An 18,922-nucleotide genomic window follows, 5' to 3' on the forward strand; every position below is an offset into this window, starting at 1 on the left:
TGTTTGGTATAGTTGATTTAATTCATATCGAAATGTGTGTAGTTTGTTCTATTAGTTGATTAGAATTGCATTTTGTGGGAACTCTATCGTAATATAGAATATTAAACTGTGGTTTTACTGTCTGTGTGTATTTAAGTGTATTATGCCATTCCAATCTGCTAATATGTGTTGTGGGAGATTACATGGAATATATATGTATCAACAAGGTGCCATTTCAAATCAGAGTGTGTGCTTGTTTGTGTGTTAAAGTGTGCGAATATGCAGAAACTATGTTGGTGGTTTTGTGCCATAACTCAAAATGTGGCATGTAATTTAACCGCTCTTGAAGAGCAAAATAGCCACCTGCCCCAAATAGAAGTAGATGAAATGGCGAGTCTCGTGAGTCACATATGAGCCAAAGTTGCGACCGACAATGCAATGCCAAGTGGGATTGTATTTCTTGTCGAATTCCTTTTTAATGTAGGCGGCAATGTCCTTTTCAATGTTGTATTTCTCCAATGCCTGAGTAGCACAATCGACGGCATCCTGCTGCATCTCCTCGCTCATATCCGCATTTTTGATAACTGCCTTGCGATCCGACATCTTGCCTCTGTACTGTTAATAACTTTGAATAATGATCTGGATACGGACGAGATTCAATTAGTTATTTTATCGGTCAGCTGATTAAAGCGCTTACATTATGGAAGCTTGTGTGGAATTCCGGGTTAATTTTGTCGTAACGAAATATCGAATTTCTAAAAGTATTCTGGTGTTAGTTTTATTTTGACTGTTAAATCAGTCGACCTTAGATCAAACCAATCCGAAATATATGCTCCAGGCTTACCAAAATTCTCGAATTTTGTTGTATATTTACGGCGTGACAAGCACTTATCAATGCTGCCGCAGGGTTGCACTTTTGCAACATTAAACATATGGCAACACTGACGTAGTTAGAGGCGAGCAGTGTTGCCAAAGCTCAAAAGGAAAATTTAGCTTTTACAGGTGGGAAAGTAAGTTTTTAAATTAACAAACTTTACAATTAAAATTTCCTCTTTTTTTTTATATAATTTGCTCTTTTTACTATGAGAAAATTATCTCAAAAGTCAATTAGAAACAGGGTATAGTGATGAATTTTTGCCGCAAATTGAGATGGTAATTTAAAAGAGTATCGATACTCACCAAAAGCACAGAGTTGTCAAATTGTTTTATTTTTTTAACTTGTGCATAATTTTAAAAAAGTTAATAACATATATATATTCTAAATTGCCAGATTTCCGACTTAAGATTTTCTCAAAATTTGCTAGAAATCGACCATCGAAAATAGGCATAGCTATATATGAACAACAGTGCAGGCGAATTAATTTTATTTTTTGGAATTTTATTGGCTCGAATTTAACATAAATTTGTAATCGATTTTCGATATGCCAACTGAACAAAATGACTGATTTAGTTAAGTAAACTAAAAATCCAAACTCCGCAAAAGTAGTTGAAAATTGATTAATAGTTTCTTAATGCAAACGATACTTGGTCTTAATATTAAAGCTTGCATTTCAAAACGTGAATTTCCAGATACTGAAAGCATAATAAATGGAAATTATGAAAAACTTCAAATTACTGGATGATGGCGATTACATTAAGGACCGGAATCTTATTGGAGTTCAAAGTGTATAAAATTAGCACGCCATATAAAAATCGCACGACAAATTGCACGCCGGAATTTGCACTTACCGTTGAAATTCATTCATGAGTCTAGCTCTCTCGCTCACTGTGTATGTTTTCGGCCGGACACATTTATCACATCAGGAATGCAAATGGAAACGCTGTTAAGTTCGATTAGACATGCAAATGCCGTAAACGAGCTGAGCTGCACGTCCGTGCACGTAAAGGAAATTGAATTTTAATAATAGCATTGTGCAACTCTCTAATCAAGTAATGCAACTAATTTGTGTCCCCTTTTTTATTTAGACGGACATGGACATGGACACGGACACGAACCGAGCCCCTTTTCAATTCCAACAACATTGCGAACAAATTTTGCTTGTTTTTTAATGAAAAGCTAATTTACGGAACACACGCAACGTTCAACCCAGCCTATTGACAGGTGTGTACATACGGTATAACAATAAAATTAATATAATATTTAGAATACTTGTTATATCCATTTATAAATTGCCCTTGTATTTCTACGGTTTTATTCTCAGTTCGATAGGGGAGAGCTGTGTTGTACAAAGGGAACAAATGTATATTGGAAGTATACAACTGTAACTTAATTATATATCTTAAGATTAGTTTTTTATCTTTGTCCTCTTATTATCAGCAACTTATTCTTAAATAAAAATAAGACAACTTTATGTTAATGTTAGCTGAAACTTTATTTAGACAATTAAAGTCAAAATATTTCAGTATTGTTTCTTCTCTCTTCTATTCGTACATATGTCCGCCAGTCTGTTTAAATTTATTTTAACAATATTACATAGATTTTTTACTGGACTTAATATTATATGATCTGGTGTATAACTTTGAAGTAGCTTTGTTAATGTATCCACACATATGTACAGTTGTTATTTCTATTTCAATTATTTTTCAAACTTAAGTCGAATTTGTCTATCCCCGTAACTATTAAAATTAAAGATATTAAATATACAGTTTCTCAAAAACTTTTAATTCACATTTTATACAAATTAGTTCGATTTTGAGCACATTTAAATATTTGACACCAAATTATATTTAAATATATTCACTTGATGTGGCTTCTTCATCCACAGCTTCTTCTTGTTTTCATGCTCATGGCACAGTTGGCATACTACAAATTTTAGGCATGCCAAAAAAAGCCAAATGCATATTGGATGTTGAGGATGTTTGCCAGGAGAATAATGCAGAGAATGCAAAATATTTTGGCACACAAAAAGTTTAAGCTCGGAACAAAAAGTTTTTAATCTGCCGCATGGAAAACTTTAATCGAAATGCTCGAGTGAGAAAACTAAGTCAAACTTTTCAAATTGATATATCAAACATTCGATTCGTATTCCTTTTCCTATTCATTGTTGTCTCCTTCTCTCTCTCTCTCTCTCTAACACACACGCTCTCTTTTTCTATCTCCCTCTGCATGTGTGTCTTATCTTGTGCAAACATTTTGACTGTCACATGCCAATTGCGTGTTGAAATGCATGCAGGAATTTAAGCTGAAAACTTTTCCCACTGACTGTGACAAATGCAAATGTCAAACTTTCGCCATTACCACCCAAAGCGCATATATTTATAAGACTGAAGATGGCAGCATGAAGTGCTTTGCTTCGTGTCACGTCGTCGTTATAGAAAGGGACTTAAATATAAATATCTTAAACATAAAATACAATCTATAAATTGATAATCGCATTAAAAGTATTAAAAGTTAGCTGAAAACAGAGTTCTTTGCTAAATTTTCCTGTTGATAAGTTGAATTTAAGCACGCTTGAATGATTTAAAGAATTTCTTGAACTATGCAGGCTCTATAAGCTGATTAGCTACATCCTCGATTGTATTTGATGTAGATAGTGCCATTGCAATTTTTCTTTTTAAAACATTCTTTCGGAAAATTTCTTTATTTTGTTGTTGCCTCACAAACAAATATTTTAAATATATATTTTTGATGAGATACGCTCGCATCCCTAAATTCTACAAAAGTTAATTTTTCAGTAGGATTCCTTAAAGTTACAAAATTTAAGCCGACTGGATTTTTTAATGGTTTGAGGTGCCAGCGATTCAAGAGAATGAGAAAGAGAGATTTAGAAGGGAAGAGAAAGAGAGCTAAGGGAGGGAGTTGACCTTTTGCCTCTCGACGGATACAATAAACAGCAAAATGGACTTTTTGAAAGCACTTGACTGTTAATTTTAAATCTAAAAAACGTGACTCTTAACTTTATAAACATTTATTATATTTTTACTTGATTTATTACAGTTTTTGTTGTCTGTTTTGTTTTTGTCAGTTTCGAGTGCTACTTAAACTAAATGTATTGGTAAAATTTATAGTCAAATTGAGTCGAGTAGTACACAAATTACAAACATGTCGATCTATTAATGATGTAGAAAACTGCAAGTAAATTTAATTAACATAGAACATTTTTACAAGTCAAAATATTTCTTAATTTTGACAGGAATTTTTACAAGAAAATGAAAGGTTTTAGAATCAAGTTAAAAGTGTTGTTTTATACTAACTAGGATATAAGCAGTTGATTAAAAGTAAAAACTTGAGATTTAAAATTTTGAGTTTTCGAAATTTCAAAGAGGGACCCTTACCATCAACATAGAACCACGGCTTCGATAGTCGAATAATAATAAAATTTTCTAAATACAAAAATTTGAATACAGAATGAATATAGAGGCCAAACCATTACTAAAATGACATTCCGCTTTAAATCCGGTTGGGTTTTGGCAAAGTTATGACAGTTCGAAGTTGCTGAAGCCTCTGACCTAGCAACTTTACAAGTCAAAATATTTCTTAATTTTGACATGATTTTTTACAAGAAAATTAAAGGACTCAGAATCAAGTTTAAAGCGTTGTTTTATACTAATTAAGATGTAAGGAGTTGATTAAAAGTGAAAATTTGAGATTTAAAATTTAAAATTTTCGAAATTTCAAAGGGGGGACCCTTAGCATCAAAATCGAGTCTTGGTCAAAAAAAAAATTAAATTTTTTTAATAAACAAGATTTGAATACAGAATGAATATAGAGGCCAAACCATGATCAAAATGACATTCCGCTTGAAAATCGGTACAGTTTTGCCAAAGTTATGACAGTTCGAAGTTGTTCAAGCCTCTGACCTAGCAACTTTCAAGTCAAAATATTTCTTAATTTTGACATAATTTTTGACAGGCCTTAACGGCATTACGTGTCCTAAACTAGGAATAAGTGATATACATATATACATAGCTATAAACGAAAAATGTAATTTATGGTAGAGTTGCCAACATTGTTATTGTACAAGTTATAATTGAAACTTTGTTTAATTTTCAGTACGTACTTTTCATGATACAATCTGTAAATAGTGCTTGGAGTCCGCATGAGAAAATTCAAATAATTTGATGAAATTTTTAATTAACCAAACGCGTTTATGAACATAACATACACACTCTTGATCTACTTACAACTGGAAAGGGCGTTGCCATACCGCAGAACACAAATACAACAAGCGAAATTAATTTGCGCAGTGCAAATATGCAAAATTCTGTGTGCGGTGTCATAAATTCAAGCAGAAAGAGAAGGAAAGCGTAGAGAGAAAGAGAAACCCGAAAAAGCCAAGCCAAATAATACAAATTTTTCGCTGACGAGAGCAAAGTCAAGCACACTGCAAATAAACGCAAGCATGTACAGTACTCACATATACACATACACATACACATACACACCCACACACACACTCACACATATATGCAGAGTCAATTGCAGTGCAAGTCATGAGCCAACTTTGTCTCGAGACTTGACTACCCAATTGCCACAATGAGGTTGCTGTTGTGCGGTGTTTCCAAGAAATTTCACCTGCCATGGCAACCCTAGACAAAAGCTACATCAACAGTCAACTACACCCACACACACACACACACACACACACACATACATATTTAGCGGTATTATGACCGGCTAGCTTACGAGTAGTTGACATCTATGACTGCCAAATACGAGTACTCGGTACTGCCACTTGCTGTCGTCGCTGCCACTGGCTGTGTGGCAACTGGCTGTGTGGCAATGGCAGTGGCATAGAAGCAGTGACACTGTCAGTGCCACATCCAGAACTAGAACCAGCAACAGCACCAACTCCAACTCCAACATCAGATTCTGTTAGTTACCCAGTGGGTGCTGTTGCTGCCGCTGTCATAAACAACCTCATTTGGTTATCCAAATAACACAGTAAACAAATATTATTAATAATTAATGCAAAATTAACAAATAAAAAATTTTTAAGAAAAATGAAAAAAAATGCTAATTTAAAAAATAAAAACTTCTGGTAATAAACAGGACTTGTTTGGTGATCTGGATACAATTTTAATCGTACGTTTTCTTATAATTATTATTAATAATTATAGTCAATTTCATCCCAATAGGCTATACACTTTGATGTCAACGTTGGTTAAATGGTGGTCAACTCTCTAAAAAAATGTCTTTAAATAGTAAACAGCACAGTCTAATTTTCGAAAATTGACGCTGTATCTAGTGAAAATCAAGCATAACCAATTTAATACTCTTATAATATTCTTTAGCTCTCCAAACTTCAAAAATTATAATCTGCTTTTATTTGCAGCAATAGGAATAACTAAATACTATCTTTATGCAAAATATTTTATTTGATTGGAGTTGAAATTTGTATAGTTTTGAATCAGTTTTGAAAACTTTTTTCGTTTAGATTTTTAATTTTAAGACAATGCTAATTTATTGTAAGAATGATTGGACTGTTTGTATATAGTAAGTCTCAATAAATTCACAGAGGAATCTCAATTGAAAATAAATCCTTAACATTGAAGAATTTTCTTTTACCGAGTTTCAATCGAAATGTGTATTGGGTAATCAACTGCAGTCCTGCCAGTTGCAAGTGTATGTTGTGCTTGTACACTTATACATATATTTTGGTGGGTGTGTGTGTGTGTGTGTGTGTGGATGTGGTTCTGAGCTCATTATGCATAAATAGTCGTAGCGAAAATTTGCAGCGCTAAATTCTGACAAAGTTAATGGCATTATAATGCCAAAAGCGCTGCTGTGAGAGAGTGAGAGCGATAAAGACAGACAGATGAAGAAAGAGAGAGAGAGACAGATACAGTGTTGTTGCAGTATTGGCCAGAGGGCTGTCGCTTGGTTGTCCGTTAAAATGGTGGCTCCATAAAATGATTCAAGTTTGAGCCTTGAATTGTTACCAAAAATGTTGTCGATTAGTTGTTGCCAGGGGCAGCAAACGGTGGCTCACAAAGGGGAGGAGGGTGTGAGGCGGTTAGGTGGCGAGGCCGTTGCAAATGACCCTCGTTTGTTAAGGTCCCAACAACAGGTCGGCTAACAGCTCTGACATTGGACTACATGGGCATACACACACACACACACACATATACATCTGTAACTTGTTAACGTGTTGGCAACTTTATCGCGAGCTGCTCGCTTCAGCGCCACACAGAACATGAGGCAACTATCACAACAACTACAGCAGCAATATAACAATTTCAACAACAACAGCAATGGCTGCTTGGACTGTCGTCTCAAATGTTGTTGCTGTTGCTGTTGCTGCTGTGGCTTCTGTTGTTGTTGTTGCCGTTGCCGTTGCGATGTGTTCACTTCCTGCACACGCCGCACGCGGTCGCCACCGCAAACTTGCGGCAGCGCCCTGTTCTCACTTCCGGCTTCCGGCTCGCCTGCTACTTGCTGGTTGCTGTTAACTTGTTTTGATTTTTTAATGGCTCGCATGACAGCAACAACATCAGCAACAGCAGCAGCAACAACGTCGACGACAACATTTATGCCTTTCATAATTTCTTGACTTTAAAGCTGTTACAAAAAAAAGTTATTTTACAGCTGCGTGTAAGGATGTCACCTGAAAAAGAATTAAGCAATGATTATGAAATTTGTTTCGTTTTTGTACCTTTTTCTGTGATATCATATATACTATATTGTCTGTTATCAATCAGAAAATTGTAAACTCTTTGCTCGCTGTTACCGCTTGTAATTCATCGTTATAGGTTAAACATTGTCTTTTAAAAAGAACGAAATTAAAAACTCTAGCTTAAAAACATTTACAATGCAAATTAATAATCGTAATTTTTCAGTTGTAAATATAATATTCATAATTATAAAATGCCACTGTATAAATAATTTCTTTTATTTAATGTGACTCTGTCGTATTTTCTCTCCAATCACAAGACTTTGGCTAAAAACCTAACTTCAAATGAATTAACAACAAAGGGCGAACAATGGATGTTTTTGTGTTGTTGTTGTTTCTCAAGTTGTGAAAAATGAAGTTATGGGCTAGTTATGAGCATGAAAGGTTCTTGTTTCAAACACGAATTGCGTGACTTGTGGCAAACAATGGAAGAAGGAAAAGGGAACTGGGAACAATCAAAAGGTGTTTCCTAGACGTAAAGACACTCCACTACAGTGGGCAGCTCCTGTTGAGCTTTTGTCATGCAAATGGCTCAACAAGCGAGGCGGACTCCAGAGACAACCCATGATATAAAATTAAAAACAAACAGCAGACAAGCAGGCAAGTTAACAGTGCTTACCTTCTCAAAACTGCCTCTTTTTCTGTTTCTCCGCACTCGACGACAAACCACATTCATGTTTCACATGCAACTTGTAGTAAGTAGGAAAAAACAACAGCAACAACAGCAACAAAAACAAAAAAACTGCCAACAACAGCAACTGGCAACTGGTTGACGTTAAAAGGAAGCACAAGTCAAGTCAGAAAACTTTTGTTTCGTCCTCTTCTTTCTCTCTTTCTCTCCTCCATCTTCTTATTCTTGCAATTCTTTTGTTGTTGCTGTAATTGCTGTTACAATTGCCGAGAACCTGTCTCGAAGTCCGAGGCCTGCACAGTCGTCGATTTTAATTACGTATGCAATTTATTTATTACCTTACCGGAAATATTGTACAATTGTATGTTGCCTACGCCCTGACGATAAACACTGCTCCAGGAGAGAAAGAAAGAAAGCGAGAGAGCGCAAGTGTGTGTGTGTGTGTAAGAGCAAGATAGAGTAGGCAGGACTTAACATGCGGTTGTAAAGCTATTTTTCATTTCAAAATTGACTCTTGTCATATGGGCACTTTTTACTGCAAGTACAACATACAACTCAAGTCTTTAAAATCTTCAATTTTATGAAATGCCCGTTATAAATAGTATGCCATTCTCTATAGGATTAATTTATTTACCAATAAGCTGACAAGGCCAATGTAAAATTTTATTTAATTAAATTTCTGTTTTGCTTCAAATTTGATTTATTTGCTACAATAATCTTTTAGTTACACACAACTCTTCTTTGTACTTTCTCTTTTAAATTTGTAACTATTTAAACGTACAATTATTTGTTAATGCCGTCATTAATCAGAAATATTTTTGTTTTGACTAAGGATTTTTTCTAAGATATGTTGAAATTTCTTATAGCTAAAAAATATCACTTTAATTATTTATAAATTTTAAATAATTTCATTTTAAAAATCTACTTGAATTTTCTAGGTCTAATTTAAGTTTCTAATAATCTAATACAATATTTGCTGATATTTTAAACAGTGAACTATTTGTTCTATATACTCTTGATCAGCAATAATTGTTTTGACTGACTCTTCCCCCTTTTTTGCTTGCTTCTATTCCAAATGCAGTTAGTACCTGTAAGCCATATACATACATACGTTTATTATACATATATTTGTTTATTATGAGCGTTATTTAACAGCACTTTGTCTGCCATTTGATAAGTGATTTATTTCGGGCGGAGCAACAATAACAACAAGAAACAACAACAACAACGGCACCAACAAATTTGAATGGCCATTTAGACTGAAGCTTTGTGCGTATTTTTGTTGCCTACTTTTTGGGGCGCTTACGCTTTTGACGAAGCACGAACAAAATTTAAATTTTTAATGCTATTTCGCGTAATTTGGCAGTTCGTTAGGCTTGTTAGAAGCCACACACCAATACTCACACAGATCACACACACACACACATCTAGACAGTCGACAACTCATAAATTTGAAAGAAAAAAGGAAAATGCGCAGCAAGCGCCGCTTTTTGCGGTTGCCTGTTCTCTATGCGTGTGTAGAAGTGTGTGCGTGTGTGTCGCTTTTTGTGCCTGTTATGAGTCACATGACACATCGTTATGTTTTGTTAATGGACTCTCGCGGAGTCTCATAAACGTGCCGACAGCAACAACAACAATGCCAACAACAGCAAGAACAATGACAACAATAACAACGGCATAACCGCAAAGCACATCAAATTATATTTAATTATTTAAATCATGTTAATTTGCATGCATTTAAAAGATGCCAAAGATCTTTCCACACGGCGTATGCGCAATTTAATTTCTATGCTCTACTTTAAAGCACGTCTAAGTGAATCAACAAATACAGTTAAGATGAGCTTGTCTGCACTTTTGTTCCCCCTTCCCTCCTGACTGAAAATTTCGAAAATGTAACTTTAAACTGGCAACAGCAACAACAACAACAACAACTCGAACAACATCAAACACTTTGCTGGCAGCAACAACTGCATGCGTGTGTTTACTTTGCGTTAATGAAGTTGTGCGTCGACTGGCCCAGAGGCAATGTGACAGAAAGGGACCGAGCAGAGTCAGAGGGGAAGAGAGGAAGAGCGAGAGGGAGAGGGAGTTTCCCCCTACGCATGCAGACAGCTTAGCGTCAGGGCCCAAAGGTAAAGGTAATGACATTGCTATTGCCATTGCATATAAGCGCAAATGAAATTGGGATATGGAAGTGACTATGGAGTGACTAGGAAGTGGCAATGGAGGTGAATGTGCCAGCGAGACAGACAAACAGACGGACACATCAACAGGCAGACAAAACAGACATCAATGTCAGCGAGTCTTCTATGCAATTAGTACTTTTGTTGATTAAGTCGCAAATACTCGGTATGCGTGGAGGGGATTCCCCACAAAACATTTTTATTTTTGACTTTGTAATGCCCTTTTTGAGTTTTCTTTTCGGGGTGCCTAAAGCTTATGGGTTTAAACTTTAAAGACATGAAAGGAGCTTAATTTATTATGCTAAAATTTTAAGTTTGTCTGAGAACTACAGATGTATTTTACAGGTATATAGAGTTTACTAGCTGTTGTTTCTATGTTTGAATTAAATTAAAAATAGATGAAGTATTAAAAGAAATAAAAGCCTAAGATAAGTAATAAAAAGTTATCTATATATTTTTCAAATTCTAAATTAATTATAATTATTAAATAAATATGAAAACTAATGAAAAGCCACGAATATGTAATTAACTTAAACAACAATTTAGTTCAAACAAATTCAGTTTAGCCCATTTGATGATTCCTGAAAGCGGAAACCTTCTTGGAATAAATTTCAAAATGTTTTCATAGTGAATGCAAACTTGTCAGTAAAAGGATCTTAGATAAAATATTCGATTTATTTTATATAGTATGGCAATATTTCAAAAAAATTTGAAAATTTCATTTCTCAGCTACAAATGTGACCTATATATTGTGTAATCAAAAATACGAGAATCGAGGCTAACAATTCTCATGCATACGAAATGCGCTGTCATTTGTGGGCCACTTGAAATACGTCAATCCTTTGTTATTGGATTTGAGCTTGTTGTGGTTCTTCTTGTTGTTGTTGTCGTTGTGGGCTGCATTTGACAAGCAAGGCAAAGAAAATGGCTAACATTAACCGTGCATAAGAATTTGACATCCTCCCTTTGCCCACCTCTTACTTTTCGCTGCCGTTCGACAGCCAAAATTCGAGCAGTTACTTTTTATTGACAACTTTGGAAATTGTTTTTACCGCAACAAAACGCCCACACATACACACACACACACACGCACACACACACCTATTGTGGAAATGTTCGGAGTGGTCGCCGCGATTCCAACCGATTCCATGGCCTAAAGTCGATAAGGTAGAAATTTTTGACAACAAGTTCGTGATATTCATGCAAAAATATGGCAAAACAAAATGGCAAAGGGAAAAATTGGGGGAGAGTGAGGGAAATGGCAAAGAAAACTCTGTTGCTTATCGATTTTAAAATTACATGGGATAAAGTGTAAGAGAAGGAAACACAAAATTAGCTAGAGCGTCTCGCCCTCTATTCAGAAATTGTAGCATACTTTTTCGGGTAATTTGAGAGAGTGAGAGGAAGAGAAGTTGCGGGCTATATTTGCATGGCATGGCAGCAGCCAAAAGCTAATGTTTGTAATGCTATGCCAAGAGCAAACATTAGCCAGATAGCTGGCACACTGTGTGCTGGGTGGTTGAGTGGATTGGGTGGTTAAGAGACTGGGTTGAGTGAAGTGGCTGAAGTGGAGCAGCAGCTGGTTTGACTGGTTGGCAGGCGACTAGACCAAACATTTTTAAAAAGGCTTGCATTGACTTTTTGGATTTATGCGTCCAGCTGAAAATACTCCCCAAAAACAAAATCCCTCCACAATGTAATAAGCTGCCAGTTCAAAAGAGGGAGAGATGCTGCAAAAATATATATGTATGTGTATATATATACGTCTATCGTAACAGCCCCAGAAGTCAAATATGCTGCCAAAGTTATTGATGGCACACGCAGCAAGACAAATTTACTTAAATCTTTTTAATGTTTGCACATTTTTTACACTCTTCGTTCCGTTTTTTTCTTTCAGTTTTTCCTTTTCCTGTTTTCCGTTGTTGTTTTTTCAATATTCTATAAATATATATTTGCCATATGCAAGTCACTTTTACTTTTCTTTACTTTTTTGTCAGCTTTTCCCTTTCTATTTTTCGGTGATACGTATGTGATTAGTCGCATAGATCATTCTGACAGAGGCATATTTTTAAGGCTTGTACATGATGTATGGCTGAATTTTATTCAAACTATGGAAAAATTGAACTTTTGTCAACTGACAGCTAAATTCTAAAGAGTTTAATATATACGCTTTAACTAATATTAACCACAATGTTAATTTATTTATATTCATTTCTTTGTGACTGCTGACTGGTATTTATATTATGCCGATATTTTTTAAATATATAACTATGTTAAAGAAGAATAAATTAAGTTCGCTCTTTTAAGTTAACAGTATCAGAATATGTTTGTGTGAGTTTATCTTACTTATTACATTTACTGAAATTAGTTTATTTGTATTTCATGATATTCGAATTTATGTAAATTAGTATTCAATTTGTATTTGATCTAAATCTCATTTAGAATGAAAATGCTATGCTAACCCTGTTAAATAGTAGAAATACTCTCTGTCTCTCTCTCTCTTGTCTGTTTACAAAAGCAGCAAATGTAAATTCGATGTTGACTTACAGAGTATGTTATTAACATTGACTAAGTTAAGTAGCAGCTGTTGCTATTTGAATACAATAATCTTAAATACTAGGCAAGACTTCATTTTATCCAGTTTATTATTTAAATTTAAAAAATAAATAAATGGCATTTAAATTTAAGCATAAAGGAATTTAAAGTTAGGCTAATTTATATTTAAAATTGTAGTAAACGGACACTTTAAGTATTTCAATTTAAAATGTAAATAGCGAGCAATTAGCTTGAAAACATGCCTGGTTGCGGTCGGAAAATTGTATACTCCACACACCCATACTCGTACACTTGGCTGGCAGCTTTTCCCGTCTGTCACCTGGCATCAATGCCCCAATGGAGTCGACGCTGCCATCGCTGCTGGCGTTTGGCCACTGCCACCGAACAATGCAACCAACCGAGCAGCAGCAGCAACAGGAAGCAAAGATGAGGCAGCTGAGAGGCGGCAGGACGCAAAATGGGGCAGCCCTAGGTAGTCGTGTGTTGAGCCACCATTGTGCCTTTTGAGCGGCGCATTGTTGTCCATTTTTTTTCCAATTTTTTGTTGTTGTTGTATGGCTGTGTGTGAGTGTGTGTGTTGCATTGTTGCCGGCGTGCAACGTCGATCTCGTTGCAGGACTTGTTGCCGTGACGCTGCCACTTGGCGTCCATTCGCCACTTGCCATGTAATGAGTTTGCCATTTTATTTTATTTATTTGCCCAGTTCTTTGTCTCGTTGTACGCGCAACGCACTCACTGCTAAAAGACAGAAAAAAGTGCATTTAAAATTAAAATTAAATAATGATTTAAGTGCGCCGCGAGGCCTTGTCTGTTGTCAGATTCACAAAGGAGTTAGAGAGACTGTATTCGAGTTTTATGAGAATGTAAAATGAAATATATTAAATAATGCCTTTGAAATCTTTTATTACACGTTAGACGAAGCCTTAAAAAATGTAACAAATCTAGTATACAGCAGCTGTAAGGCTTAAAAGCTACTGTAAGCTGTAAAAATGTTATGTAAATAAAAAATACATTCAGAAAAAGCTTTTTGACCAAGAAATTAAAAAAAAATCAGATTAAAAAGCATAGTGAAGTATATCAGCTGCTATTAAATTGAAGTTAAAAACTAATTCAACTGCTTAGCTCATAAGAAATTCGAAGAGGTTACAGAAAGAAAATGGAGTTTTAAAAACTCATGAACGCCATAATGAAACTCAAATTAAAATCACAAAAATTAAACTGAAAGCTATTTTAAATATGAAAATAATTAATTTGATCTAAAACCTTGATCTTCCTATGTTAAAGATTAGCAACAGCAACTGTTAACAATAGCAGTAAATGCTAAATCGCGTCACTTAAAATGTTATGTTATACTAATCAACAGCTATTGATCTTTTCTTTTAATTAGAGTTGATTAATTGCAATTGCGGGTTATAATAGGTTGCAATCTGACTGACAGATGCAGAATGAGAGATAAAGCTAGAAAGATAGAAAGAGAGAGGGAGAGACAGTTGGACAGTTGAAGAGTTGTCGTTCTCGCTGTTGTTTCGGTTGGTGGCAAAAGACAGAAATCAAATTACAATTTCAATATGCGATGCGTACAAATGTCGTCTGTCGGTGGCAGTTTGGCTTTCAATGTGGAGCATGAACTTTCAAGTTGATGTTTAGTATTTGTGCGGGTGTATAGGGTGTGTGTGTGTGGGTGTGTGTTCGTGGGTCTGGTAGATTTTGATTTGAGCCCACAAAATGGAATTCAGTTTGTATGCTTGTGTGCGTCTGTCATTTAATGGAATTTATCACATTTTAACTGTGTGACAGAAACGACAACGTCAGCAGCAGTCTATGTATGTAAGTGTGCGGCTGTGTGTGTGTGTGTGTGTGTGGTCACATACTCGTCCAACTACTGGTGTCCTCTGCCATCCTGTCATTTGCTCGTGTTTGTCAGGCATGCATTTGAAATGTTATTCAATATGTGCAAGTGCAAGTTTCGCATATTGAATGGCAACGCAAGTGTCACAGTCATTGATTCGAGCAAATCCAACAAAACAATAAATAATTCAAATGCAACAAGTGTGCTGTCTATTTATTTATTCAGATGCCATCTCTCTCTTTTTATCTTGGCCGTCGCTTAAGCAATTAAAAGCCTACTCATCAGTTGGCTATTAAGTAAAATGTAAATGCAGCACAACTATCAAGTTTTGGCCCGAAGGAAGTTCAAACTTTGCGGCAACTTAACGACTCGTCGTCGATTATTAAATTAAAACGTGCAAAAAACTTTATCCAACGCGGAAACTTTTCTTTTCTCATGCACTTACTCAGGGTATTTAGATTAGGTCAGCAACAATGTTACATTCCAAATTGAAATTGTTACAACATGACACTTAAATTAGCATTAGAAAAGCCTTAAAGTATTTTTTTATTCTGACAATTTTATAGATTTATGGTTTATATTTTTAAACAATTTCAAGCAGTGTTATTCTTTTAAATGCTTGTTTTATTTTCTACTTGTGATAAGAACTAGTATTTGTTAGAGCATTTAATAATCTTTGTGCTTTTGTAACGCCAACATCTTTGATGGTTTCTTTTTTGCTCTGCGACGCATAATTTATTATGCGAGGCAAAAATCTGCTGCAGCAAATTTGTCACATGGGATAAATAATAAGAAGAAACTTGCTAAACTTTTCTCCATAGCAAGTTGAGCCACAGGCCTTGAGAGCCTTGGAGCCATAGCTTCAACTAGAGCTGAGTGTTGGCGCTTTGGGATTTGTGACAGAGCTGGGGCAGATTACTCATACGCCCTGTGCGACGAGTGCTGGAAAAATGTACGAAAAGTGTGACCAGGCCAGCGTGAAATTAGTAAGCTAGTCGCATGTGACTGCGAATACAAGCAGTTGAAAATTGGTTAAAGAAAAATTAAATAATTATATATTAGAAAAGGTATTACTAGAGGTTGATAGGTCAAATGATATCTTGTGCCCTGTATCCTGAGACATATTTATATTAATAAATAAATAAATAAAATATGTTTGCTTAATATCGAAGAGTTTAAGCTAAGCTTGATCTGGTATAAGATTAGAAAGACCAACTCTAATGCCTAATACTTAATACTTATTTTAATTAACACTTCATCATGCTGTAAAGCCAGACAACATTTCATACCATATTTAAATTTATGTTCTTTCACTCAAGGGTTGCCTAAAGACTTCTCTATCCTCTCCGCATCCCATTTCACTCCAGTCCACAATTGAAACTGCAACCACTTTCACTTACTTATATGTGTTTATATTGCGTTTTAATGGACTAACAGCTTGTGAGCATCACATGAGCTGCCTTATTGGCTTTATCGTCCAGGCGTAGTAAGATGCCACTAAATATGTCAAAATAAAAGCAAATTTATACACAAACTGATAAAAAAGAACGAAGAAAATATACAAAAATAAATAGGTCTTTTTTTTTTTTTGGCTGCTGGCAACAATTGCTATCTTGACATTGTCATCTCTAGAACTGGGAAACTGTGGAACTGGGAAATTGCCATTGAAATTGGCCCAAAGCTGCCTGCAGCATCAGTTCAAGCTTTGGCATCTTGTTTTGATGTTGTTGTTGCTGTTGCTGTTGCTTTTGGCACGCCTATCAGTGGAATTGAATCAAATTACCTTGTAATCTTAACCTTAAGGTTATTTGCCGTTTGCCACAAAACGCTTTGTGCCCTCTGCGTTTAGTTACTATTCAAGTGGGTCCCCAGTTCCCAGTTTCCTTCTCCCACTTCCCCATCCCTTTTCTTTCAGTAAGTTGACTTGGCAACACTTGACAACACTCGCATTTCACAGAGTCGCGTTGCCGTTGCACCTTTAACACTTGTTACGAACTGGAATCGGAACTGGGGGAGGGTTTTGGGTTTTAGAGGAAATATAAATGGAAATCTAGCATTACCTCTTATCTAGATTGCAAAGTTTAAGTGACTTTTCTGCAAGTGTAAAGCGATAGCTGGCACAGTTGTACTTTGAAAATGTAGCAAGTCAATCAATGTTGTTGCCTGATACTGGGTTGGGTTTGTGGTATTGTAAAAGTTAGTTAAATTTCGATTAGACGTCTGCATTTTGTAAAGTTTATTTTTCGACATGCTTTCTACTTGTTCAAAAGGATACTACTTAACTCAAAGACTTCCTTAGAGACTCTCACAATTGGTAGTTGGTAGTTGGTATTAAATTAAGAGATAAGTTTACGTTTCAAAGTGATTTTGTCTAATCTCACAAATTTTATTTAAGCTACATATTTAATGCATTTAAATGATTTTTATTCCCTTGACAAAATAACTTGTGAGTTATTTTTTATCAGCAATGCTTTAAATTAAATTTAATCTTTAAGATTTTATTTAAATATACACATATTTATCAGTTTTTTAAAATAATTTTTTTAATATATGATTAATTAAAATTCAAGTAAATGAAAAGTTGAATATTTATAAGCTATATTTATAGGAACCCATAACCAAAACTTTAAGAAATTATTCATGTTAGAGCCTCATCACTGTCGTTCCCTTCACTCACTCACGTCGTACAACATTTTCATGAGTTCCGGCACAGAATCATCCCATTTGGATTGGAAAACATTGCCAGCCAGTGGATCGTTCATAACGTATTTCTGCGTAAATTTCTGCACATCGAAATTGCTATGATCTTCGGCACTTTTCAGATCCATTTGCTTTTCCTCAAAATTCAATTTATCCGATTGCTGATACACGAGAGCGACATAGCGACAAAGGCCGCTGTCTTTAAGCGGCAAGGGACCATAGTATTCGGAAATAAGTTGACCCTTGGCCACATCTTTGCCGGGCACGTTGACGACCAGCCAATGGAGCCAGGAGCGATACATGGGATTCTCACGACTTGGAGCATCGGGACTTAGCATTACAATGGTATAATACGATTGGGCATCCGCATTCCATTCGAGTTTCGGCTGAAATTTCAACTCGGCTGGCGTATAAACTTTTCCCTCGACTATTTCCAGATCATTCTCAAATCGCATCTGAAATAAATATGCAATTTATTGGTTAAGTTTAGTGGTGGATAAGAGGTTTAGGCAAACCTTTAAGAGCTCCTTGGGCGGCTCCTTGATCACATCGGGTATTACTTCCATTTCCTTCATAATGCGCCTCACATTCAGCTCGTCGTGCTCGGCCCGTGTCAGACACAACATGCATAGGAAGAAACCGTAGTGGAAATTCATTGGATAGCTTTTGAACTTACGGCTAGAAACGGTCAGCTTTTTATAGCTCCCTCAATCGATATTGTTTACAACTAATCACCGACTCAAATTGTCAACGCAAATATAATTAAGCAAATTGCGACACAGCAATTTGCAGTCATTTGTGCAAGTCGTGCAAATATTTACAGATATATTTAAATGCTCGAGCAATTTCTATAATTTGAGCAGCTTTTGTTGCTCCACAATTCAAAATGAACTAGTCTTTTCAGTTGTCATACAATTACTATAAACTGTTTGATATTAGAATATACTCAAATTATCTCAATTGTCTGCGCTTACAATGTAACATATATAATTTCATTTATCTCACCTGTTAGACTATCGACATTTACACATAATAACTAGGTGAGTTATATTTCATAAAAGGTGAAACAAATTTATGGAAATTTATTCATTCCTTTAAATTATTAATATATCTATCACCATAAGCATTTGCTTTTCCATTGATTAATTGGTGATTGATTGTATTGATTCTTAGTCTTTAAATACGCGTTGTAGTTGATCCATTTGAAAAATTTCGTTTTCAAGTTAATTGAACATTGCTACAAAGTTTCAGTTCCAGTTTGAATTATATTTTATTTTTAATTCCAGATTAATTTTCACAGCATAACTTAATTAAGGGAACCCTGTTTACTGACTCTCATTTCCATGGCAAATTATAAAAGACAAGTGATGTACAGAATTTGCAAAACTATGTGAGTTTTTTTGAGATTTCC

At 35.3% G+C, this 18,922-nt stretch overlaps 2 protein-coding genes and 1 long non-coding RNA gene across 3 annotated transcripts; 1 reads left to right on the plus strand and 2 right to left on the minus strand.

Moving 5' to 3' along the window:
* Positions 1–824, minus strand: LOC117780187 (dynein light chain 1, cytoplasmic). Its single transcript, XM_034616616.1, has 2 exons — positions 677–824; positions 1–618 (listed from the first exon to the last, which is right to left on the minus strand). Exon 2 carries the CDS (start codon positions 580–582, stop codon positions 313–315), a length of 270 nt encoding a protein of 89 aa, XP_034472507.1. The 5' UTR covers positions 583–618; positions 677–824; the 3' UTR covers positions 1–312.
* A 777-nt stretch (positions 825–1,601) lies between these two features.
* On the plus strand, positions 1,602–2,120 carry LOC117781052. The gene is made up of 2 exons (XR_004617138.1): positions 1,602–1,859; positions 1,945–2,120. It is a non-coding gene; the product is annotated as an uncharacterized LOC117781052 (long non-coding RNA).
* A 15,223-nt stretch (positions 2,121–17,343) lies between these two features.
* On the minus strand, positions 17,344–18,161 carry LOC117781051 (putative odorant-binding protein A5). The gene is made up of 2 exons (XM_034617771.1): positions 18,027–18,161; positions 17,344–17,966 (listed from the first exon to the last, which is right to left on the minus strand). Exons 1-2 carry the CDS (start codon positions 18,135–18,137, stop codon positions 17,481–17,483), a joined length of 597 nt encoding a protein of 198 aa, XP_034473662.1. The 5' UTR covers positions 18,138–18,161; the 3' UTR covers positions 17,344–17,480.
* Between the last annotated feature and the right edge of the window lie 761 nt (positions 18,162–18,922).

The sequence above is a fragment of the Drosophila innubila genome (assembly GCF_004354385.1).
Source record: "Drosophila innubila isolate TH190305 chromosome 2L unlocalized genomic scaffold, UK_Dinn_1.0 4_B_2L, whole genome shotgun sequence".
Classification (NCBI taxonomy): domain Eukaryota; kingdom Metazoa; phylum Arthropoda; class Insecta; order Diptera; family Drosophilidae; genus Drosophila; species Drosophila innubila.